Below are 25934 nucleotides of genomic sequence, written 5' to 3'. Positions count from 1 at the left end.
TCCTTCGCCCAGCAGCTACCGTCATCTCCGACGCAGGGCGAAAATCTCACGTAGCACACTTTAAATCCTCTGGTTTCTCCCACCGCTTTCTCAATAAAATCCAAACTTCTTACCACGGCCCGCAGAACCCCCACAGGACCTGACCGCCTTCTTCCCCCAAGCCCTCAACATCTCCATCGCCTGCTTTGGACTCCCTTTGCTCCAGCCACACCTGCCTACTTTATCTTCCCTGGCCCGTGCGCTTGAACTTGGCGATTCCTCCCTCTGCCCAGTACACCCCTCTCCTAGAGCTTCTCAAAGCTGGTTCCTTTGGTCCTCAGCTCCAAGGTGCCTGCCTCTAAGGCTGTCCCAGACCCCTAGCTAAGGTAATCTCCCATCCCACCCCGTTTTATTTTGTTCATCACACCTACCGATGACTGAAATTATCTTGCCTGTATTTATTGCCCACCCCCCCCACACACTAGAATGAAAGCTCCACTAAACAAAGGACATTGCCTTGGTTATTGCCAGGGCCCGGCATGCAGAGGCCACTCAATAAATATTTCTCAAATGCATACATGAATGTATAAACTTAGAAAAGTTAAAACCATATGGCAGGTCCCTCAGATCCCATTCTTCTGCCAAAGTGAGCTTTTCCCCTCTTAACTGCAAAAGGCATCCTAACAAAGCCCACCAAATCAGGCTCAATTACCTGTCACTTGAAAATTTCAAACTAATTTTCCAGAGCTAGTTATATTAACTGCCATAGAAAAACTTTCTGAATCACTACAATTAATTAACCAGTGGATATTTCCTTTTCTTTGACAAAAGACAATTTGTTTTACTCTTTCTACGGGGTGTAATCACTTCCACCACAGAGATCCAGATCAAAGAAAAAGAGAAGCAGAAGGGGAGGAATCGGTATTTCTCAGTGCAGTACACAGAGTGGTACTTGAGGGAGAAAACTTCTTTATGTCATTAGTTACATGTTTAATAGGAATCAGTAAAAAACAGAACTAGGCTTACAGATTTACACTGGAAAATGCAACAACATATCTGATGTGTCCGGGAAGTCAGAAGGCACCACGAATTCCATCAGAGTGTGAAAGGGAAGACAGTCACATCTCAAAATTAGGTTTACTCACCCTGTACAAAGTCCATCTGATACATGACTAAAATTTGTCTAGTCCACGAAGAAGATGCAGAGATTTGCCATGTGGCCCTGCGGGCTGTGGTTGAAGATATCCATCCCCCCCACCCCCACACTACATCATGCTGTCTGTCCCCTCATAGGGAGCCACAGGAGGAATTTCTCTCAAGCATCAACTAGGAAAAACTATCCTTCACTGAAAACCAGCTTATTTTACATGGGTCTATGATTCCTGTACCTGATCATACTTGTGCTGACCTCTTGTCCTGGTTTTGTTTTACTCTCCTCCCTCCCAATGTTGCTTTCCCTCCTTTAGCCTCCACATCTTCCCTCCTCAATTTATTTGTGTATTTTTACAAAATAATACATTTTTAAGGCTTATGAATTTTTAATTCTTTCTTTGAAATAGAGGAAATTAACCAACCAATTCATTGGAAATATATAAGAATTTGAAGAAAATACTTTCTAAAGTAAGAATAACATGTGGACCAAAACTCCCGTGACTGTGGGAACTTGTGATATACACGAAAGCGTCTGATAACATTTATTTACACCGTTGACCCTCTTGTGCATTTTGCTTGGTCTGGTCCAGCAATGAGAGTGTCTGCTCTGCATCTCTCCACACACCTGGATAGTTACGTATGTGAATTAAATCCGCAGTGCACTTAACTTTTAAAAAATCTAAAAAATAAAGCACTGCATTTATTACAACTTTACAAAGGCACAGAGGAGTACGACAAGTGACTGAAGCAAAAGTCTGTGGTCTATAAGAAGTCAGGCGGTAGCTGCATTTCAAGCTTTGCATGTTCTGGTCCAGGGGTTACTGAGGAGCGCAGCTAATGCAAAGAAGGATGCCAAGAGTAAGCCCTTGGCTACGCACTGAGAATAAGGTTCCCCTGCAAGAAAATGAGCCAAATGAAGCAGAATTCTTATTTCTTAACTTTGGGGGGAAATTACTTAGTAGAAATAAACCAAAACAGTAATAGTGATCATTTCTAAGTGGAAACCTTATCAGTAAATTGTTTAAAATTCCTTCTATGTGTTTTTTTAAGTTTTCTGTGACACATACATATTTTTTAAAACTATTTTAATTGGCAAAATATTAGTGATAACCCTTCCAGAAACCTGCTTTACCCTACCTTGATAATAACGAGTCAGTGGATATAGAAGTTGCGGCCAACACACCTCATTTCTGTTACAGTCATATTCTGTAAAATTGATCTGGAATCTAGGAAACATTTTAGAAGATTACAATGGGCACAAAAAAGCACACTTCTGATGAAATATATCAAAACTTGAATAAAGAAAGAAACTTCTTATTTTCAAGTATTTTTCTGCTTCCTAATAATGTCAGCTAGGTCGTGAACTGGATTACCTTGTCAGTGGCCGGGGTAACTGGGCAGGTATCTTAATGAACTGGACAGAGGCACTGACAGGGAAAAGGTCGGCCTTATCCTCACACGTAAGCCCACACTGGAACTGCCAGTTCACTGTAGAGAACCTGGAAGGAAAAGATTACGCAGGTAACACACCCACCACTCGCTTCTGGTCCTCTTAAGAGTATCAGGGAACCAACAGCAACAATATAAATCGGGATTCTCCTAAAGAAGGTTCAAATTCGGGCGCCTGGGTGGCTCATTTGGTTAAGCCACTATCTTTGGCTCAGGTCACGGTCCTGGAGTCCCAGGATCAAGTCCCACATCGGGCTCCCAGCTCCATGGGGAGTCTGCTTCTCCCTCTGACCTTGCCGCCTCCCATGCTCTCTCCCACGGTCTCTCTCTCAAATAAATAAATAAAATCTTAAAAAAAAAAAAAGAAGAAGAAGAAGGTTCAAATTCTACTAGTGCTTTTCCCCCCATTGGGCGATGTAAACGTTCCAACATATGCGCAAGGAGAGAGAGCAGCGCAGCAAACCACCCAGCTACAACAATCAACAATTTAATACGAACAACAATAGCAGCTAGCCATCTTGGAGGGGTTTCCAGATGCTGGGAGGAGTATGAAGGTGTTTTCTACACACCACATACACGCACAGCGCATCCCTCTCAGAAGACTGCTACCAGCTGTGTTTGGTGGTTAACCTCTGTCGGTTCTGCCCATCCAGCATTCCATCCCCTTCCTTCTGGCAGCTGCCCCCCAGGTTCCCCTTGGGGAGACGCCCTCCCCACAGTAGTCCCTACTCAGTATGCACGGATCATTAGATTCCCGGATCTCCCCTTTGGGCCCCCTGAGAGAGCGCACAGAATCCCTTACACACAGCTTTATAAACACCTGGGAGAACAAGTTACCATTACACACGCAGATGATAACATGTTTCATTTATACACATAATCAGGTCCCGAATAATTGCAATTCATAAATAAACACTCCGACTGCAGGTTAGCATTTCCCAACTCTGGAGCACCTGCCACTTTACTGACTTATCCGAGATGCGATCACACCTTGTCTCTACGCCAACGATCTCGTGCTGAGTCATCCCTTCCACTGCGCCAGCATCTGAGAAAAGGATGCGGATGTGCAGCCGGCCGGGAACATCCACGCAGAGGCCGTGCACGCTGACAGGCGGGGCTGCACCAGGGTCGGCGGCATCGGCGCCTGGAGCAAAATATCAAGTTGTGCATTTTGGAAAGAATAACCATGGTTTTTGTATAGTGCCATGATACGGAGGCAAAATTGGGAAATGTTCTGGGATAGGAATCACATTTACACATCTCTCGTCTCTAACGGGCTCTTGGTATCGTCACTCTGTGGCCATGCGAGTCCTTGTGTTCAAAATGTTTCCTCATCTGTTAAGTCAGTCACCGGAACTTTTAAAATCCCGGACCCACGTGATAAAAGCAGACATTTGGACCCAGTTCCCAAGCTCCAAGCTCCCCAGAGCTTTAGCAGAAATACCATCCAGTTGCAGTAAAACACCATGAGACGCTGTTCTCGTACAAGGCGTCTGAGACATTTACAATCCGTGCTAACAACTCCAGTTAGTAGGGAAAAAAGAGCGAAGAAGCAATTTCCTATTGTGTTGCCATAGAGTAACACAGTGAAGAGAAGGAAACCGATTAAGAAGTTAGTAACTGCAGGAGGCAGGTAGCAAATCATGGGGACACCCAGGGGACACTGGGGGGACTTGAAAGTTGTGACAATTTATAACTTCCAACTTCCTCCTCTTCGATGTGTGTGTTTGACATCTCTTTTTTTTTTTTAAGATTTATTTATTTATTTATGTATTTATTTGACAGACAGATCACAAGCAGGCAGAGAGGCAGGCAGAGAGAGAGGAGGAAACAGGCTCCGTGCTGAGCAGAGAGCCCGATGTGGGGCTCGATCCCAGGACCCTGGTATCACGACCTGAGCTGAAGGCAGAGGCTTAACCCACTGAGCCACCCAGGCACCCCTCACCATCTCTTCTGTTTATCAACCAGGATCAGGGTTGATTTTGGCTTAGACAGTCATAGAAGCCAACTGCTTTCACCCCGAAGGCAACGAAATGTCACCACCTCAGTCCTTCTTATGTAACCTTGGGGCTACTCTATCTCGAAACCTCCCAGTTTCTCTACTTCTCACGTGCTTTACTGACTCCTTCCCTCCATCCCCCTGGATGTCACAGCTCACCCAGCTGGCCTCAGCAGCAAAGGATCTAACTCTGGGCCTAGTGACTCAAGCACAGGGCACGGAAGGATCGGTGCGTCACAGCCTACGTGCCCCATGGCCCCCAGGACCCCTCCCAAAGTCAGAGAGTGATTTGGGGCACTTCTGGCCCACAGACATATTACATGATCCCTCGCTGGCACAAAGAGGGCAGGAGACCCGGGACCCTAATGATCCAAACAAAATCACAAGGGGTGTGGAGAGCACAGGCACGAGTCTGGATGGGCCGCTGTGTGAATTCCAGGCTGCTGAGCGGAAGCAACCTAAGGGGGCACAGAGAACAGGAGCCAGAAAGCTGCTTACCACCGTCCAGGCCAAGGGGAGGGGCACGGCAGAGTCCTCAGTGACAAGAGGGGACTTAGGTCAGCAGATGATGCACAGCCAATTTCCTCTTTCTGGCCCCAAAAGGCAATGCCATTAATTAGAGCACTAGAAGAAGCCTTCCTCCCGTGGACGTTTCAATACTCAAGACTCCCCTGACTTGCCCGCTGGGGAGCCAGCAAAGAGGCTGGAAGCCTGGGTCTGGGGTCCAGCTCTACCACGACCAGCTGAGCCCTCGAGCTTCTGCCCTGACAAGCTAAGTGAGCGGCAGCTCAGAAGCAGCATTTTAGATCGGAAGGTGAACCCCGCTACTGCCTGAGCCACACGCACTCCGCCTCCTGGTGCTCTGTCCCTACTGGTCTGGATGCTGCAAATTCCTCTGCTCAAAGGCACAGGACTGCCGCCTTTCCACCGGCCTGGGTGGGGCCTGCTCTCTTACCCGCTATGCCTTCACTTCTTTCCGTTGTAACGGCTGTCCTGAGAGACATTTCACACCAGACCGTTCACCCAGTTAAATGTACAATTCAATGGTTTCCAGTATATTCACAGAGTTGTGCGGCCATCATCACCAAACTCCATTTTTATTGCCTGTATCCATTAGCAGTCCCTCCTCACTCGCTCCCATCTGCACCAGGCCCTGGTGACGAGCTGCTCTCTGTGGCAGCAGATCGGCCCATTCTGGGCATCTCGTACACATGGCACCGGAGGGTTCGGGGTCACGTCTGTCTGGCTTCTTTCACTCAGCATCATCATTTCAATCACCTTGTTTTAAATTAGCAATATTGCTTGTATAAACTGTAAAGTCTGCTCTCAACTGTCCATATTCCTGGCAATCGAAAATAGCAATGCAAACTGAAACAGACTGAAAATCTTCAATCTTCATTTAGACTTTCTTTTACAAAGGCCATTAGCTCATAAAACAACGGGGCACTGAACTTCATGCGGATTTCCTCTTAAAAGCAGGGGGGTGCACCTGGATTGCTCAGTCGTTAAGCGTCTACCTTCAGCTCAGGTCATGATCTCGGGGTCCTAGGATTGAGCCCGGCATCGAGCTCCCTACTCAGCAGGAAGCTTGCTTCTCCCTATCCCACTCCCCCTGCTGTGTTCCTGCTCTTGCTGTGTCTCTCTCTGTCAAATAAACAAATGAAATATTTAAAAAAAAAAAAAAAAAAGTCCTCATGGATAAGAGGTAAGGAATGTGAAGAGCCCGATGCCCAGACAGCTAACCTCTAGACAGACCTCAGCCAAGCTGCAGCGCAGGCAGAAGACTCATCCCACGACTCCCCTGCACAGCCCACATGACACACTCCTAGCGACGAGCTACCCGCCGCACATCTCTGCAGCTCTGACTTACGGATTATTTCCAGCCAGCCGTCACTAGGATCGCTGTAATCGGAGTTGCCTCTCATTGCAACATGAGTTGCTTGTACTAACGAGTCAAGTAGTTCGGCAGCATTCTCCCTGCGAGAGAGGAAGACATTTCTCAGCGCACGGCCAGTGGGGCTCATCCTGAGGTCCTTTCCATGGAGTGTCCAGGTTGTGCTTGCTGGGGCCCAAATAAAAACTTGGCAGAGGAAATGGCATTAAAAGCGGCTGGGCGCCTGCATTCTCTTCAATGGCCTGCCCAGGAGGGACCTAAGCCACTAGGGGAAGATACGCAGAAGCAGTCGTTTACTCTGGGTTTTAAATATTGGTGACTCATGTTGCTATCATGTAGTTTACAGACTCCGTTGAGTGTCATAAAACTTGGGAGGTGCGTAGATCACGTACCCAGTCACCAGGCTAAATTTACAGGCCAGAGGGATCCGAGAGCAAAAGGAACGTAAATATTGAGCTAGAACTTTGAGCCATAAGATTAAGTAAAGATTAACAACTGGAACTTAGCGGGGCCGCCAGGGTGGCTCAGTTGGTTAAGCACCTGAGTCTTGATTTTGGCTCAGGTCATGATCTCAGAGTTGTGAGATCGAGCCCCCCATTGTGCCCCACGCTAGGCATGGAGCCTGCTTGGAATTCTCTCTCTCCTTCTCTCTTTTAAAAAAACAGAAAAAGAAGAAGAAGAAAAGGAATTGGAATTTCGCATCCCTCCTTTCCAGTGATGTCACTGGCAGGTACAAACCTTATGAACAGCAAGGCAGAGACCGTCGACTCCAGCCTTACTCCCCACAGTCAAGAGCCTTGCTGAAACTTACACCTGTCTACTTCCCTGCTTAGTGCCTCCCCATCTTCTCCCAGCTCCCCAGAGAACATGCTACTCAGGATATGCTGCAGATGAAATAGAGTCAGAATGCACGCACTTACAAACTCCAACGAGATACTCCTTTACACCTACTGGGATGGCAACTATCAAAACAACAGAAATTAACCAGTGTTGGGAGGATGGGGACAAACTGGAACCATCTCACATTCCTGGTAGGAATATAAAATAGTGCCACCACTGAAAGCGATGTGGTGGTTCCTCCAAAAATTAAGCATCTAATTCCTGTATGACCCAGCAATTCCTCTCCTGGAATGGTTACACCCACGATCACTAAAGGCAGGGACTCCAATCAAAACTGGCACATGAACCTTCACAGCAGCACTGTTCGACAGCCAAAGGCGGAAACAACTCAGGTGCCCAGGGACGGATGAGCAGATAAACAAGCTGGAGCAGAGCCAGGCGGTGGAACAGGATCAGGATTCAGCCACGAAAGGGAACAGAGCCCTGACACCTGCCACCGTGTGGATAAACCTCGAAAACTTGAAGCTGAGTGGAAGGGGCCGCCACCTACTGTAGGAATCCATTTATGGGAAAGGTCTGGAACAGGTCAGTCCCTAGAGATAGGACACAGATCAGTGGTTGTCGGGGCTGAGGGAGGGGAGAACAGGGTGGATAGTTAATCGGTACAGGTTTTCTTCTGCAGAGATGGAACAAAATAAGGGCAGTGGTTGTACAACATCATGAATGCACTCAATGTGACCGAACTATTTACTTTAAAATGATTAATTATGGGGCGCCTGGGTGGCTCAGTTGTTAAGCAACTGCCTTTGGCTCAGATCATCATCTCAGGATCCTAGGATCAAGCCCTGCATCGGGCTCCCTGCTCAGCGGGAAGCCTGTTTCCTCCACTCTCTCTGTCTGCCTACCTCTCTGCCTCTCTGTGATCTCTGTCAAATAAATAAATAAATAATCTTTCAAAAAATAAAATGATTATGTTACATGAATTTTACCTCAATTTAAAAAAAAAAAAGAATGCATAAGCGTATCCATAAACACACCTTCCAAATGCCACCCAAATAAGTACAAAGTTCCGTATACACCATGTAACAAGGCTTGTGTATTCTTTTTTTTTTAAAGATCATAGTTATTAATTTAAGAGAGAGAAATCCAAGAGCACGAGCAGAGGGAGGGGCAGAGGGAGAAGCAGACTTCCGGCTGAGCAGGGAGCCTGACACAGGACTGGATTCCAGGACCCCGAGATCAAGACCCGAGCAGATGGCAGATGCTTAACCGACTGAGCCACCCGGGCGCCCCAAGGCTTATGTATTCTTTCAGTGTTAATCACACCAATTACATCTGCCTCCTGTCCTTTTTATGCTTCAAGGAGTGCGGGGTTCCAACAATGGACAGACTTTAGCAGAGCAACTACATAAATATGGATGAAAGGGTTCTAGTGCCAACAAAGAACTCCATTTTCCCTTTTACCAATGTTCCAATCAATTCTCTTTTTTTTTTGAAGTAGAGCTCCACACCCAGTATGGACACCAATGCTAGGCTCAAACTCACCACCTCGAGATGAACAGCTGAGCTGAGATCAAGGGTCTGACACTTTAACCAACTGAGCCACCCAGGGGCCGGGAATCAGTTCTGAAGAGACTACTATCCACTCCCACTTTCCACAAGTGTGTTCTACAGACTGCGATTTTTCACATTCATGTTGTCTGTCATTTCAGGGGGTGAATTCATTTTAAGCAAACCACTCAAAAGGCAGGTAGATTCACCATGATACACTCACCTGAGCCGAGTACAGTTTTCATGGATCCCGACTTCTAGAAGACATCCAGACAGTGTATCTTCTCCAAACAAAACGGGTTTGAAAGTTGCTGATGTACACAAACCCCTTCCAGCTAGAAAGTAAAAAGATGATCCTCTATTTTTGCTAAAACAAAAATAAAGATTTACTTCAAAGTTTTTCTTGGAAAACCGAAAACCATCAGTAGAAATAAAGTTTCCAAATTCCTCAAGAACTGAAGTCATGGTTACTCTAATCTTTTCAAAGCTGAACAAAGGGGCCTTTCTGTATCCGAATAGTTGGCCCAGGATCAATGGTCTTTTCTGAACATGAAAGTTAATGCCTCTGGCACCAACGCAAAGATTTCCCATTGTTTGGATCAAAGTTATGGTCATATCTCCAATTACCACCATCTGGGGCTACAGGCAACAATGACAAGAGACTCTACAGCCAGGCCCATATTTAAAGATTTTATTTATTTATTTGTTTGTTTGTTTTTTGTTTATTAGAGAGCATGTACTATGAGCAAGAGGAGGGCACAGAGAGAGGGAGAGAGAGAATCTCCAGCAGACAGCCTGCTGATCACGGAGCTGGACTCACGGCTCCATCTCACGACCCTGAGATATGACCTTGAGATTATGACCTAAGCTGAAATCAAGAGTCTGCCACTCAGTCGAGCCACCTAGGCAGCCCAGCCAACCCCCATTTAAATCTCCCTTATGAATAACCAGCATTTCAGGAGCAAACAAAGTTAAATTTAAAACCAAACAAAAGAAAGCTGTAGAAGCCTGATCTCCTCCACCCTCCCTCCCCATGAGCTAAATAAATCAACAGGAATTTAAAGTGATTAACTACTTGATTAGATTCAAAATAAGGCCCTATTTCCAATTCTAGTTTGTCAGAGCACGAATCAGATCACCCAACCAGATTACCCGATTGCCAAAGGCGTAAGGTCGTCTCATTATTCGTCCTGTTGATATCCAGAGCTCCAACTGGCTTGCCAAGTTGGTAACCTAGACAAACGCGATAATGGGAAGTAGCTAAAGTTAACCCAACACAGCAAACCCTCATCAGATAGTATAAAAGAGGAATAACACAGAGAAAGGAAACCTACAGGCAAAGTGATCAGAATACACTTGAGAAAAGAAACCATCTTCACACATTTTCTTTTTTTTTTTCTTTAACAAAGATATTTGTGTGACTTTTTATTTTTTTTAAGATTTTATTTATTTATTTGACAGAAAGACATCACAAGTAGGCAGAGAGGCAGGCAGAGAGAGAGTGAAGCAGACCCCCCTCCAAGCCGAGAGCCTGATGCAGGGGCTCGATCCCAGGACCCTGAGACCATGACCTGAGCTGAAGGCAGCGGCTTAACCCTCTGAGCCATCCAGGCGCCCCTGAGTGATTTTAAATAAATTTTAAGAATAAAAATCTGAGGGACGCCTGAGTGGCTCCATCGGTTAAGCCACTGCCTTCGGCTCAGGTCATGATCCCAGGGTCCCGGTATCGAGTCCCACATCCAGCTCCTTGCTGAGCCTGCTTCCTCTACCTCTGCCTGCCACTCCCCTGCTTGTGCTCTCTAACAAATAAATAAATAAAATCTTAAAAATAAAAAAAATAATAAAATCAAATCTGAAAAGGCACAACATGGAACTCTCCGGTAAATCAACCCCACCCCCGGTGATTCAGGTCCTATTCCCAGTCTCTCCTATTAGCCCGCCTTACTGTTTCTGCTTTTTTATTATGAAACGTTCACCTGCACACAGAGATGAAGGGAACAGCACCGAATATCAACAACCGTGGATAATTCGCCAGCCTGATCTTCTCGGGATTACACGAGCTCACACACAGATTATTTCTGGTGAGACCTTTTGAAAGTAAACTTTAGAGTTGACACTTCACCTCTAAGAGCTCTAACATACATCTCCTGGAATGAAGGATATTCTTCTACATAACCATGATACCAATATTGCTCCTGAGAAAATTAATAATTTCTAATAATCAAAATGTATCATACTTCTACTTACTCGTATGTCCCCAAAAACATGTTTTAGAGCCTTTTTTACAAACCGAGACGAAGTCAGGGTTCACGCGTAGTGCGTGTTTCCCACCTTACCTCTGAGCATTCCTGAAGCAGCAAGAATTGAACCCGGGTTCCTTCCCGAGCCCTCCGGCCGCTGGTTGGTCCCTGCCCATCTCCACCTCCCAGCGGCCCCGTTGCTGCCTCCCTGGCAGCCCCTGAGCTATTCCTGTCCCCAACCCACACTATCTCCTCTCCCAGGTACAATGTCCTCCACACGGCCCAGAATAGAAACTTGCCAGAGTGCAGAACTCTGACTCACTCTGCTTTTCTTCCAGCACTGAGATCAGAACCTCCACAAACTAGGTACTTGACACAGGTCCTTCGTGATGGGCAGTGGAGGTGGACGGTCAACATTCCACTGCTCTCAAGTTCTAGGCCTATCTGTGAGTCCAGTCCTCATGTATTAATTATCTTCCATTGTTCTCTGTTGTGTCTATGACCTGGTGCCGTCTTTCCAAGTAAGAGAGTTCATTCCTTGAGAATCATGCCCGTGTAGTGTACTCCTGCCAAAACCGTTCCTGCCTCGGAAAGTGCTAGAGAATGAATGGCTGTCCATACACAACCTATCTCACAGACTGACTGGTTCTGGGTCACAATCAATTCTTTTTTGACAAGAGTGTCAACACTTTTCACATATTGTAATGGTGTTTCTCAGAAATCCTGCTAAATTAGATCATTAACTTTTATTTTATTTTATTTTTTAATATTTTATTTATTTATTTGACAGAGATCACAAGTAGACAGAGAGACAGGCAGAGAGAGAGAGAGAAAAAGAGGGAAGCAGGCTCTCTGCAATGCGGGACTCGATCCCAGGACCATGAGACCATGACCTGAGCCAAAGGCAGTGGCTTAACCTACTGAGCCACCCAGGCGCCCCAGATCATTAACTTTTAATTTCAGGAGACTGCTTTGAAATCCAAAACTATAAAGTCCAAAACTCCACATTAACAAGTACACTAAAATCTCACTTAAAAGAAAGTAAACTTGGGGCACCTGGATGGCTCAGTGGGTTAAAGCCTCTGCCTTCCACTCAGGTCATGATCCCAGGGTCCCGGGATCGAGTCCCAAATCAGGCTCTCTGCTCAGCAGGGAGCCTGCTTCCCACTCCCCCACCTGCCTCTCTGCCTACTTGTGATCTGTCTGTCAAATGAATAAATAAAATCTTTTTTTTTTTTTTTTAAGAATTTATTTATTTATTTGACAGAGAAAGAGATCACAAGCAGGCGGGTTAAGCCTCTGCCTTCAGCTCAGATCATGATCTCAGGGTCCTGGGATCGAGCCCCACATCGGGCTCTCTGCTCGGCGGGGAGCCTGCTTCCCCCTCTCTCTCTGCCTGCCTCCCTGCCTACTTGTGATCCCTCTCTCTGTCAAATAAATAAATAAAATCTTTAAAAAATATATTTTTTAATTAAAATAAATTAATTAGGGCACCTGGGTGGCTCAGTGGGTTGAGCCACTGCCTTTGGCTTGGGTCATGATCTCAGGGTCCTGGAATCGAGTCCCGCATCGGGCTCTCTGCTCAGTGGGGAGCCTGCTTCCTCCTCTCTCTCTCTCTCTGCCTACTTGTGATCTCTGTCTGTCAAATGGATAAATAAAATCTTAAAAAAAAATTTTAATTAATTAATTAAAGTAAAATCAGGTGATGTTATATTTGTACATAATCACAAAATGCACAAGGTGACCGGAAGTTCCCAGTCCCCGTGATATATAGCTTCTTGGTTCTATAAAAGCTAATTTTACCTACGTTATTGGGCATTATCTTTTTTTTTTTTTTCAAAAGACTAGTAGCTAAAGAGACAGAATGTTTTGCATTTACAACAATTTGTTACTATCTAGGACACTTCACATTAAAAAAAAAAAGTTGTTATCAGAAAAAGAATACAGTGTCACAAAAGAGAAGAGAAAGGTTAGAGTCACAAACTAAAATCGGAGAGAGTGCCTTACAATTATTGTAGTATAAGAGTACCGAATTAAAATATGTTTGTAGGGTCAGCAGTTGACATACACTGATATACTGTCTTACCTGGATTTCCAGAAAATTCCTTTTCTTCACCACTATTATAGCTTAAAAATTTTACTGTAAATCTCTGTGTCATGATTCCTAGAAATAAAGCAAAATGAAAATACAATGTATACTGTTTCACTAGGAAAAGGAATTATCCCCATAGTGTTATTTTCTTTACTTTATAATTACATTTGCCATACAAAAGAAAAGTTTTCTGTTAAATCACAAATACAATAAGAAACAAGCCTGACTTAATTTTACATGTAATAATTATGAGAATCTTAAAGAAAGAAAAAGAAATGTTTTACACTGAAAACATTCTCACTGCCCTCAACAAACTTACCTTTCTGGTGGGCATTAATTTCTGCCCGGATAATTTTGACATTTATTTCACTGATTGTATTATTATTCCATCTGAAAATATAATGTTCTTCCACATTCACATTTCTGGAGGCTGATTCATTGCTTAAAAGTGTTCCTGCGAATAAAAAATACTTTCATAGATCAACGACCCTTCTCGGGGCTCAGGTCGATCACTGGCCCCACCGAGTCAGCACAGGCCCCCTCCCCTACAGCATCACAGTGTCCGGGGGGGAGGTCTGCCCTTCCGCTCCACTGCCGGACCCCCAGAATGCAGCTCATGGCTCGACACACGCACACGCCCGCTCCAGTGTTTGGCAAGGACAAGGGACAGAATGTCAGCCCCTGGGAGCCGAGGCCTGCCGTCTAGCTCACTACCGTATTATAGGTACTTCACTAAGATCTGAGAAATGAATAAAGTTGAGAATTTCGACACATTGTAAGGTAACAGAAATATCCTTCGTGAACAACAAAAATCCTGGCGCTATTAGCGGAACTCTGAATGTCTTGTTTGGCTGCGTCAAGATGGCAAAGTTTAGTTATTTTAAAAAAAACAAAAAAAAAGGAAAAGAGAGAGGAAGAAGCCTATATACAGGCTCCCTGAAGACCAGCAGGGCCCCTGGTGCCCAGAGAGCTCAGGGCTGTGAGGAATGGCTCCAAGCGGCAGACAGTGCTGTGCAGCGAGGCAAGACAAGTCAGGAACAAACCAAATGTGGGCCACACTTCTAACTGTGGGGAAGCTCCTTAAATTCTTTGTAAAAATCAGGGCACCTCGGTGGCTCAGTGGGTTAAGCCTCTGCCTTTGTCAGGTCATGGTCCCAGGGTCCTGGGATCGAGCCCCACATCGGGCTCTCTGCTCAGTGGGGAGCCTGCTTCCCTACCCACCGCCCTGCCGCTCTGCCTACTTGTGATCTCTCTCTCTCTCTCTGTTAAATAAATAAAATCTTAAAAAAAAAAAAATTTTTTTTTAATTCTTTGTAAAAATCTATTTCCCTCCAGGACTACGTATCCCTTCTCAGAAAGGACCTACGTGTTTCTGCAGAGGTGACAGGGAGCCTGAGTTCAAATACCTGTCCTGGTGATGAATGCGTCTGGGTCGGCGGCTTCCTCGTAGGTTACTCTCGGCGTAACGATGCCTGAGGAGATACCGGGGTCCGTTAGCCTCCTGAGGAGACACGGCCCAGCACCAGCATGCTGACTTGGTCAAGGGCAAGCTTACCAGGCAACTATGGTGACCGCGCCTGACCTGTGTGCCAGCTGCTAACCCTCCCCCACCTCCCCTGACGCCCCCCAGGGGGATCCCACGGGCCTTGGCATCTGATGATAACTGGGGAGGAGACTGGCAGTCAGGGACAGTGTGATCTGAGAGCTTCTCCCCTGCAGGAGCGAACACGCGGGCCACTGCCAGGGCGAGCAGAAGACAGCGCGCTTGCTCTAGAAGCGATTTGGCGCTGCCTCAGAAAGTCAAATCACGGGACACCTGGATGGCTCGGTTAAGCATCTGCCATGGGCTCAGGTCATGATCCCATGGTCCTGGGATCGAGTCCCATATCAGGCTCCTTGCTCAGCCGGTAGCCTGCTTCTCCCTCTGCCTGCTACTCCCCCCTGCTTGAGCTCTCTCGTTCTCAGACAAATAAATAAAATCTTATAAAGAAAAAGAAGGGGGTGCCTGGGTGGCTCAGTGGATTGAGCCTCTGCCTTGGGCTCAGGTCATGATCTCAGGGTCCTAGGATCGAGTCCTGCATTGGGCTCTCTGCTCAGTGGGGAGCCTGCTTCCTCCTCTCTCTGCCTGCCTCTCTGCCTACTTGTGATCTCTCTGTGTCAAATAAATAAAATCTTTAAAAAAAAGAAAGAAAGAAAGTCAAATCACAACGTGACTTGGCCATCCCGCAACTGGGTGCAGGGCCAGAGAGACGCGAACGTGTGCCCACACAGACAGTTGCACACGAGCGTTCCCAGCAGCAGGACCACAGCTGCCAACAACGTGCCGAACAACCCAAATGCCACAAAGGATGAGCGGGTGACATATGTGGCACGATCGTTCATGGGATGGAACAGGACACAGCCACAAAAAGGAGCGGAGCTCTGGTCGGTGCGGCAGCCCAGGAACCCTGCGAACATGATGGTAAGTGAAGCAGCCGGACACGGAGACCACTCCCGCAGGATCCCTCATGTATGGGAAGCACGGACCACGCAGATCCACAGGGACAGAAAGGGGAGGAGTGGTTGCTAGGGGTCAGGGTATAGTATCTCCTTTAGGGGCAGGAAAATGTTCTGGAACTAAACGGAGGGGGTGGTGGCACAGCTCTGTGAAGGAACGAAATGTCCCCGAACTGTACACCTCAACACAGTTAATTCTCCGTTATGAGTTCTACCTCCATTTGTAGAGAAGAACGAATATGGGATGTGCTGCCCTATGGAACTGGGCTTTCTCTGAGGAAAACCTTTCCTTCAGTTGAGAGTTGAAATATTTTAAGTTGATCCAGTGGAAGTGATTTATATCCTCATGGGATCGCAGTTTATGTAGACACTCAGGTCTGTGTTCTTTTTCTTTTTTTTTTAAGATTCATTTATTCATTTGAAAGAGAGAGAGAGAGCACGTGCAGGAAGGGGCAGAGGGAGAGGCTGAGAAGCAGACTCCCCCACTGAGTGCACAGCCCGACGACACAGGGCTCGAACCCACGACCCTGAGATCACAACCTGAGCCGAAATCAAGAGTCGGGTCGCTTCACCGAGTGAGCCACCCAGGAGTCCCACGTTCTTTTCTCAGACCAACATGACATACCTCCCACCGCACCATTCTTGATCTTCGCGTGGATGACGCCACCATCTTGCTCTTGGTAGGCTTCCAAATTAGTAGCGCACCGAACATCAAAATTGTGAAGGAATGCCACGGGCGCATTCTGCACACACTGCCCAGCCAGGGACACCTGAGGGTAAGGGAAATCCCAACAAGGCTATGAGCTTTGTCAAATCACAAAACACAGGGACGCCTGGGTGGCTCAGTTGGTTAAGCAGCTGCCTTCGGCTCAGGTCATGATCCCAGCGTCCTGGGATCGAGTCCCACATCGGGCTCCTTGCTCAGCGGGGAGCCTGCTTCTCCCTCTGCCTCTGCCTGCCATTCTGTCTGCCTGTGCTTGCTCTCTCCCTCTCTCTCTCTGATAAATAAATAAAATCTTTAAAAAAAAAAAAAATCACAAAACACAGGTCAGTGGCCAATATGGGCCTTCTTCCCGCAGCCCACGCCTACTGCTGGGCTAGTCTTCAAATAATGTCAAGTTCACTGACTAGATGAGCCACAAATCAACTATCTAGTTCATTCGCTAATCACAGTCTGGAAGCAGCTGGTTGAGGAGTAGAAGTATGTAACATAAAATAAGAAAACTCCTGGGCACCTGGGTGGCTTAGTGGGTTAAGCCTCTGCCTTCAGCTCAGCCCATGCCGGGCTCTCTGCTCCTCGGGGAGCCTGCTTCCTCCTCTCTCTCTGCCTGCCTGTGATCTCTGTCAGTCAAATAAATAAATAAAATCTTTAAAAAAAAAAAACCATAAAAATGGATTCCTTGAACAGTGAAGAGAGACCGTTTAGACTCCACGTTTTCTTCCCACAAATATCTTTTCCTCATGATTTTGGACTTAAAAAAAAAAATAAAGGTTTTACATAAAACTCTACAGCCTTGAGATATTTTTCAAAGTTCTGGACTATTACATTAAACTGTCTACTGTCTACTTATAGCTTATTAGAAATTGGCTGTTAAACTAACAGAAGCTCAGAATGGTAGTTAGTTCCATGGAAATTGAGAGAATGTCTTTTGGTTGGGAAGTTCACTCTCACATTTAGCAAAAACAGTGGCTAATTTAAGAGAGACTATTAAAATCGACACCATAAAGAGCTGCACGCCTGGGAAGTCCACAGGAGAAAAGTAACTTAGGATAAGATTTTTTTAAGTTAAATTAACAAGATGGGAAAAAATGTTAAAGGCCCCGAGCACATCGCAATTGAAATTCTTACCTGCGGAATGGTGAAATAGGTCTTGTCTACAGTCATGATCGGATCTCCTTGCTTGTAACCGAAGTCTGAGCGGTCTCTTAGATCAGCACGCAGATGCACTCCAAAGGAAGCGCGCCGCTGAGAGGAGCTGTAGATCAACGACAAGGATGACCGCTGCCGCTCGCGGCTGCATCTCCTTTAAACTTTTGTTTTACTTTTTTAATTACAAAAATAACACATGGACTAAAAGCCACAGAGGTGCACATTTGAAAGTGGTTAGGGGCTAATTTTATGTTACGAGAATTCTAGAAGGAGGAGGGGGGGGAGGAGAAGGGGGAGGAGGAGGAGGGGGAGGAGGAGAAAAAGAAGAAAGCTGTCAAATTTCGACATCAGGGAAAGGTTCAAGAAAGAAACTCAAGCCCCCAGGGAGCCCAGCCCTCCTTCCCCAAACCCAGATGGTCACTGTTAACTCTTTGTGGCATCAACAATTTCTCTTCAGTGAGGCCCAATTCTTTTAAAAACCTTAGCGCTAAATAAACTTGCTGACGGAAATCTAGAACCGACTGGCGACTGGAGGCGGTGAGGTCGGGGCCGCGAGAGGACACGCACACGGAGCCATGGTAGAAGTAGCCCAGGAAGGGCGAGTTGGCCGGCGAGGACTGCACACACAGGAACGGGAACCAGCCGGGCGCGCCGCGGCTCTCCTGCACAGAGCACAGGTGGTCAGAGTCGGGACTGACGTCGCCTCCGAAAACGCCGGTGAAACAGGCCTCTCTGAACAGCTCCGTTAGATCGGACGAGCATTCCTGGAAAGGAAACAGAGGGGCAGTGAGCAGACAGAAGCTGCCGTGGGGCGCCCCCTCTCCAACCCCCAGAGGCACTCAGGCGAGCAGGACGCCGCTGAGGAAGCCTGGAACAGAGTCTCCTGTCCAGGCTCCTGTGCTCCGAGCTCACAGGAAGTAAAATCCTGCTGGAATTCCTAATTCCCTAATAAGCCTCCAGGTCAGGAATTTCAAACCGTTCAGGGAATCCCATCCTTACTGGGGATGTGAGATGTGCCCACAAAAAAGAGAGAGAGGGAGAGAGGGGGAAAAGAAAACAGTATGAAGAGAAGATAATACGGAATAGATTCCAAATGGGGAATAAAACAGAGTAAACGTCTCTTTTTAATCGCCATCACCATCCAAATCGCGAGCCCGGAGAAACCTAAGACATTTCGAGTCAGGGCAAACAGTCCGAACTCCTAAGAATCCTTACGGTCCACACGAGAACACAACCAGTTAATGTCATCAAGAAGTGACTTCATTCCTGTATTCGGTCATTTGTCCATTTTCTTCCCTGATTCACAGAGTGTTGAGAGCTCAAAGTTATGTCCTGAATGCCTTGTTTACTGACAGTAGAAGAATACATTTTAAACAAGAACAGTTCAAATTAAAGAACGGATCACGACTAAAGGGGTGAGTAGCAGCTCCCAGAAGACATCACTGACCCAGAAGGCCAGTGGCTAGCACTGCATGCTTCGATACCAAGTATGACAAACACAGAAGTCAGAACCGGGCACAGGACTGCAGTCTGGAAGACAGAGAACAAGAATACCATCTGGATGGGGCACCTGGGTGGCTCAGTGGGTTAAGCCGCTGCCTTCGGCTCAGGTCATGATCCCAGGGTCCTGGGATCGAGCCCCGCATCGGGCTCTCTGCTCAGCAGGGAGCCTGCTTCCTCCTCTCTCTCTGCCTGCCTCTCTGCCTGCTTGTGATCTCTCACTGTCAAATAAATAAATAAAATCTTTAAAAAAAAAAAAATAAAATAAAAAAAAGAATACCATCTGGACACTTCCGCTGCTACTGATTTACGATGTGTTGTATTTTTTGATTAAATATAATTGTTATTGTACGTGCAAGTGTTAACATGAGATCTACCCTAAAGTTCCCTTTTCTGATTTTCCCTTTTCTGTTTTGTGAAACCAACCACAACGTAATTGTGCTCAACCAAAATCAGGAGTGCCTGGGGTCCCAGGAAATGTGCCACATCTGTCATTCCTCTTAAATCGCAAAGAAGGATGACAGATGCGGATAGTACCTGGATCCAGCAACAGATTCCCAACTATGACGCCAAAAGCACAAGCAACAAAAGAAAAAACTGATGAACCAGACTCCAAATTACAAAACTTTTGGGCCTCAAATGATACCTACAAGAAAGTAGACGACCTACATAATGGGGACACTTGTTACAAATCACATACCTGATTTGAGACTAGTCTCCAGAAGGGTATAATAAACTCTTATAGTTTAACAGCAATAAAATAAATAAAAACAATAAAAATATGGGCAAAGGGCCTAGGAAGACATGTCTTTAAAGATACACAAATGTCCAGTAAACGCATGAAAAGATGTTCAACATCATTTGCTACTACAGAAATGCAAATGAAAATCAGAGCGAACGGCCACTTCACACCCACGAGGACGGCTAAAATCCAAGAGATCACTGTAACAAAGGTAGGTGAGGACATGGGGAAAATCGCCACCCTTCCCCGCCGATGGGAATGTTAAAACGGTGCGGCCACTTTGGAAAACCTCCAAAGGTTAAACCTACAGTTGCCAATAGGCCAGAGCAGTTCCGCTCCTAGGTACTCTACCCAAGAGAATCGGAAACCAACATCCAAACACTTGCCTACAAATGTTCACAGAAGCTTTATTCATCACAGCCAAAAAGCGAAAGTAACCCCAATGTCCATCATCTGATAAACGGATTGGAAATCTGTGGTTTATCCCTGCACTGAAATGTGACTTGGCCATAAAAAGGAACGCAGCTCCTGCCACCTGCCACAATGTGGAACCCTTGAAAGCAAGATGCCGAGCAAGAAAAGCCAGACATAGGAGACCACAGGCTGTCGGAATCCGCTTACACGCAACATCCAGAACAGGCCAATGCAGAAAGCCAGAGCACAGAGGAAGAGGGGCCCGGGATGGGCAGTGGGCAGGGGAGATACTGCAGAGGGGCACAAAGGGTTCTTTTTGGTGTGACGGAAATGTTCTCAAGTGGGGTCATCGTGAGGGTTGTGTACCTCTATTTACCAAAAAAATTACCTTTCCGTAGAGGCTTCTCAGTAAGAGTAACACCATCCCCTCAGTATAATCATCTGAATCCTGACTTTATTGGAAGAGATCCATTTTTTTTCCTTCCCTAAACTAGACCGACAGAACTAAACATACTCAATTTGAATATTAGATTGAGAAATTAAATTGAGGAAATACTCAATTTGAAAACAAGTTGCAACACAAAACGCAATCCTAGTTTTCAAAGCCCATCGCTCAAATAGCTGTGGATGGGGACTGGCTGGTCTTCCTCACATGCCCTCAGGCGGCAGAACCTCTGCACCTGGAATGGGAAAGGACATACCCACCTGGTCACAGCAGCAGCGAACATCGCAGGCCCCGGCTGTCAGATTACAGGGACAAGGACCCAGGGGCTGATACACCTGATTGGGAATAACAGTCACATTCTCTGAAAAGTACAAAGAACAGAGAAGTCCAGCTATGAAACAAGCAGACAAAACACTGCCATGGTTTTTTGGATGCTCGAAATAAAGCTGCACGATTGTTTTATAAATCACCAGGACCATATAGGACACATTAAGGAATCCCTGAGCTGTGCGTAAACCCTCCCCCAGGCCTGTTATCTACCACACCTACAAAACCCCAAATACAGGAAAATGTGCGAGTCATAATAAACTGAAACTTGTGGTTGATCTTAAAGATAATCGAGGGACTAAAATTGATAAGCTGGGATAACTGTAAGGCACTGATTCTATGTTTCTATACGCTGAACAATGCTTTTCATAGCACGGGCTCACATTAAGCACTGACTCCTTCCATTTCATTACCTCCTCCAGCAGATAAAACCGAAACCACGGTGACGGTTCAGATGGCTTATCTGGCGCCTATCTGGCCGCAAGATTCTATCTAATGATGCTACCTGCTCAACCTCCTATCCTATCGCACTGTAGACCCAACTCGTCACATCCTGATTCTGGTTCCAGGGTGAAAGTGGGCGGGGAAATGAATAATTTTTACATGGACTGGAAAAGGAATATGTTGTATTACATTTCAACCTCCTAACTCAGAATCCAGACAGCAGTGTTCCCAGTTTCTCTGCAATAATTTACTGGGTAAAACTTTCAGTCTGCTGAATTTTACTTTTTTTTTTTTTTTTAAAGTAGGTTTGATACCCAGCATGGAGCCCGACGCAGGGCTCAAACTCATGACTGTGAGATCAAGACCTGAGCCAAGATCAAGTCTCGGACGCTTAACCAACTGAGCCACCCAAGCGCCCCCTGAATTTTACCTTTGCCCTAGGATTTGGTACCTCTTGAAAAACTAGGTAACAAGGATTTCTTTAAACTCCATGTAACATTTAACTTCAAGGACACGACAGCTGCAGCATGTGAAGCACCACTAATTACGTAGTCTACACTATCATATAGTAGAACCCCCGTACGTCAATGGCATCAGGAATGAGAAGGTCTGAGTAACAGACTATGTCACTGAGACCAGACAAGGCTCTGACCATCAGTATAATTAAACCTGTCGGACGGAAGCAAGGCATTTTAGAATAGGGTTTTACTATACGATATATAGATAGATGTTTGTGTATCTATCTATACGTCTCCTCTGCTGTTGGCTAGCTTCATTGTTACTACGCATACCACGTACCTCCTGTCTGTCTTTCCATCCTTTTTCTTGTTCTGAGCTCTGTCTGACTGGGTGCAAAATGTTTCATACCTTCATGGGGTCAGACCGGACATCGCATAATTATCAGTATACAGACACTCTAATTTTCCAAAGTTTGGCTAATTGCACAAAGATGCTTTGAAATATTACCTAAATGGACTCAAAATTTTTTAAAAGAAATTTTATTTATTACCTAAATGTAGTCAAGTCAAGATTTTTTAAAAGAAAAAAGCTACTACTTTGAATGTTACTCCATCCCTCCGGTGTTTTTTTAAGCACCCCCCGGATATTATTTTGTTGGTTTGTTTTCAATTTTACACATTAGAGAATGTTTTTTCTTCTAAAAATAAAACTTGAAACCTTTAAATAGGTCACCGCTTCACATGTTCAAAGAACTCACGAGGATCTAAGAAAAAGGTTCACAGTGAAGTCTTCATAGCCCGCCCCTTCCTGTTCCCACATGGCTCCTCCAAAGGGTCCCCCACGGTCAGCGTCTCAGACAGCCTTCCAGAACTTCTCTGTGCAAATATAAATATATATTCGCATTCTGTGCTGTAGGCACCCAGCTGCATCTGCTTTCCGCAGCTGGAGATCTGTCCTGGAGAACCTTCCATGCCAGCACACTGAGGGCAGAGCGGTCCGTTGAACGGCCCTATCTTCGCTTATCCAATCCCCTCCACTTCCGAAATCACATAGAGGACCACAGTGGGGGACAGTGATGAGGGAAGTGATGCTGTGGAGTCTCAAAGTGACAGACCTTTGCTACGAAGGAGCCACGTGGCTCCCTTCATCCCAGATGACCATAAAGGCGAGAGATGCTGGAGGTGGTTGCGGTAGGCGGCACCTATCAAACCGGACCCCTCACCACCGGCACACCTACATTCTCTCGTTCTGAGAACACTGCCATGGGAAAGGGAGAATAACACGATACCACTTTCAAGTCCAAACACGTGTGTGCACAGCGCTGTCTGTTGTAGCGCTGGTTACACATCACAAGCCGGGACTGCCTGAAATTCCATCAGTAAGAGACAAGTCAAACAAGGGCAGCTCCACAGGATGGAGTACTAGGAGCTATTAAAAACAATAAGGAGCACTTTTCCATTTGTATGGCATTTATTTTTAAAAGGTATAGAATAGTAAATTGTGTGTTATTAGTGTGTGTGTGCGTGCTGTTTTTAAACACAAGAATACCACACACTTCCATAAGTGTATATTAAGAGGCTGCCTTGGGAAAAAGAAGCTGATTATCCAAAGCTTTCACTGAAAATCTATTTTGGGGGTTTTTGTTTGTTTTGTAAACTCTTTCATTAATCTTTCCCTTGCTTTTTTGTTTTGTTTTGTTTTTGGTTTGGTTTGGTTTGGTTTCAAGATGGAGTCACAAGAATCCAATGCACAGAAACGAACTTCACGCTCTCCCTTGAAGGCAGTCCACAAGGGTACAAACAGTAGAGCAAAATAAAACAGATTCGAATTAAGTCAAAGAGGACAAAGTGGGAATTTCTAAACCAAGAAACTTAAACAAAAAGGAAGTAGGTTTAGGAAGGCAAGACGGACTCAAGAGCAGAGCATACAGATTATGTGGCAAACGCCTATAACCCAACAGATAAAGTCGACAGTGAATGTTTTGATTGTCAAAGACTTTACTTGCCTGATGCATTATGGGCCAAAGAAGAGTTGGCATAAATTTCCACTCGGATGAGTAGATGAGCTAAACAGGATGAATTGCGAGATGCTGATACCAGAAGAGCCTGGACCATACACGGGGACTCTGAGGAGGACTCCGTCTCATTAGAGGAACACCTTTGCCGACCCCTCTTCAACCTCACTGTCACCTCCAGTGCATTCTGAAAGGAAAGTATGCTGTCCCTTTTAAAGCGACTGAACACAGCATGAATCATTCTAAGAACGTACAATGGGAAACACGATAAAATCACCCATCACCTCAGCCCACTTTACAAAAGAACTGTATACAAAAATGACATTATTCTGTTCAGTCTCACCCAGTAAGCCTAGGGCACTAGGCAAGACCCGATTCCTAATCCTCAGGTCAACAGGAAACCAAGCAACGTCTGGATATTAGAGAAGACTAAACACGGGTCTGTCTGATAAATCAACTCAGTGTGTCCAGCATGATTTTAGTTTCTTTATCATCCTACCAGTGTATCAGCAGAACATCAAATACACACATTAAAAAGTCAATGAAAATAGTCCCCAGTTCCTGGGATGCAAGCAAAGTCTGCCTTTCCCAGCCTTTATCTCCAGAGTTGATGTCTTGCGCATACTAGGCACTCAATAAAACATTTATTAAATGGAAGACAGTTCATCTCTCCAGGCTTGAGTATCCTTACACGTAAGCTCAGAGCTGGGTGAGAGCAGTGATTCCTAAAGATTTTTGAGTCACAGACCCATCTGATAATCCGATGGATGCTGCTAACCTTCTCTGATCAGAAAAACGCACACAGAACATTACAGACAATTTCAGAGGGTTCACAAGCTTCTTGAAACTCGTCCAAGGACCCCTGACCCGGGCATCAGCACCTACTGGGCTGGGTGGGTGCCTACCTGATGTGATAACCCACCGGGTCGGGGTAGTTCAAGCACAGAGAAAACTGTACCATGTCCAGCCAAGAGTGCAGTGCAGTCTCCACTGGTGGCACCGAGAACATTTTACCTCTGGCTTACCACAGTGGGGGTCACAGTCAAGCTCCAGTCTCCCGTCTCATTGGTCAGCACTCCACAAGCCGGAACCGGCAATAATCCTATAGGAAAGATTAGGACGCAGACACCATTGCCCAGCAGCTAAGGGTGTGCAGGCTGCAGTCAGGGTCCCTAGGAGGGAATCCTTTTCCCAGCCGGGGACTGGGCCTGTTACAAGCTGTACGGCTGTGGACAAGTGACAAGTGACAGCCTCTCTGTAGTGTCTTCATTTGTTAAATGGCATGAAAGGATATTACTGTTCCTGCTGGGAAAACGCGGGGTGCACATGAAGCAGAGGGGACAGTGAATGTTAGCCATTACTGTCCCAAGCTCTCTTTCCCCGAGCCCGCCCGTCGGTCCTCTTTGGTCCACAGCAGCCTCCCAGCCCTGCTCCCATGGCGACTTAGCCGGGGATGGCGGCCGAGGTCCCCGGGGATGCCACATCCTGCGATGCCACCTCCCCGGGCTCCTTGGGCGGCCTGACCCCGGTCCATCCCACCCCCAACGCCACCCCCACAGGAAGGGCCGGACGTTTTACCTTCCTTGTCCTGCAGCAGGGTCAGGGACACGGTCACACCTTCGGTGCTTCCCACCAGGGACGCAGTGACCGCGGGACCGGTCATGCGGATGAAAGCAGGAAGGAAAACTAGGCGGGAAGGAAGGGGAAGGGCGGACTTACTAGTTGCAAGGACACCGGGAGGAGTCCCAAGTCTGGCCCCTTAAACGCCTCATCCCCAACCCGCAGCCTGCAGGCCTCTGGCCTGCGGTACACACCCAGGTCCCCCCACAGCGGCCTCAGGATGCCCAGCAGAAGGAGGAGCCCCAAGAGCGGAGGGGCCGGAGGCGGCAAGCCCATGCCTGGGGCCTGGCGGGACTGGCTTCACAGAACCGCGCCCGCCTTAGAAGCTGGGAAGCACAGGGCCAGAAGACCCGGCCCGCGCCGCCTCGCCGCCGCCATCTTGTCAAACCAACCGGAGCTATGGCAAC

General features: G+C 46.5%; 1 protein-coding gene across 2 annotated transcripts; it reads right to left on the bottom strand.

Moving 5' to 3' along the window:
* Positions 1-930: 930 nt before the first annotated feature.
* Positions 931-25934, bottom strand: TCTN2 (tectonic family member 2). 2 transcript variants are annotated; one of them, XM_032311554.1, is made up of 18 exons: positions 25722-25934; positions 25486-25593; positions 24933-25009; positions 23899-24094; positions 20924-21024; positions 18130-18326; positions 17542-17668; positions 16318-16462; positions 14603-14668; positions 13516-13650; positions 13191-13268; positions 10017-10097; positions 9088-9199; positions 6450-6556; positions 3571-3724; positions 2505-2630; positions 2269-2357; positions 931-2025 (listed from the first exon to the last, which is right to left on the bottom strand). In XM_032311554.1, the coding sequence occupies exons 1-18, from the start codon at positions 25801-25803 to the stop codon at positions 1922-1924; spliced, it is 2085 nt and encodes a 694-aa protein (XP_032167445.1). In that variant the 5' UTR covers positions 25804-25934; the 3' UTR covers positions 931-1921. The 2 variants fall into 2 exon arrangements, with proteins under 2 accessions (XP_032167445.1, XP_032167446.1); XM_032311555.1 differs by lacking the exon at positions 10017-10097.

Source organism: Mustela erminea, chromosome 13 (genome assembly GCF_009829155.1).
Source record: "Mustela erminea isolate mMusErm1 chromosome 13, mMusErm1.Pri, whole genome shotgun sequence".
Taxonomy (NCBI): domain Eukaryota; kingdom Metazoa; phylum Chordata; class Mammalia; order Carnivora; family Mustelidae; genus Mustela; species Mustela erminea.
Note: the sequence above shows the minus strand (reverse complement) of the source record. Positions and strands in the feature narration are given on the sequence as shown.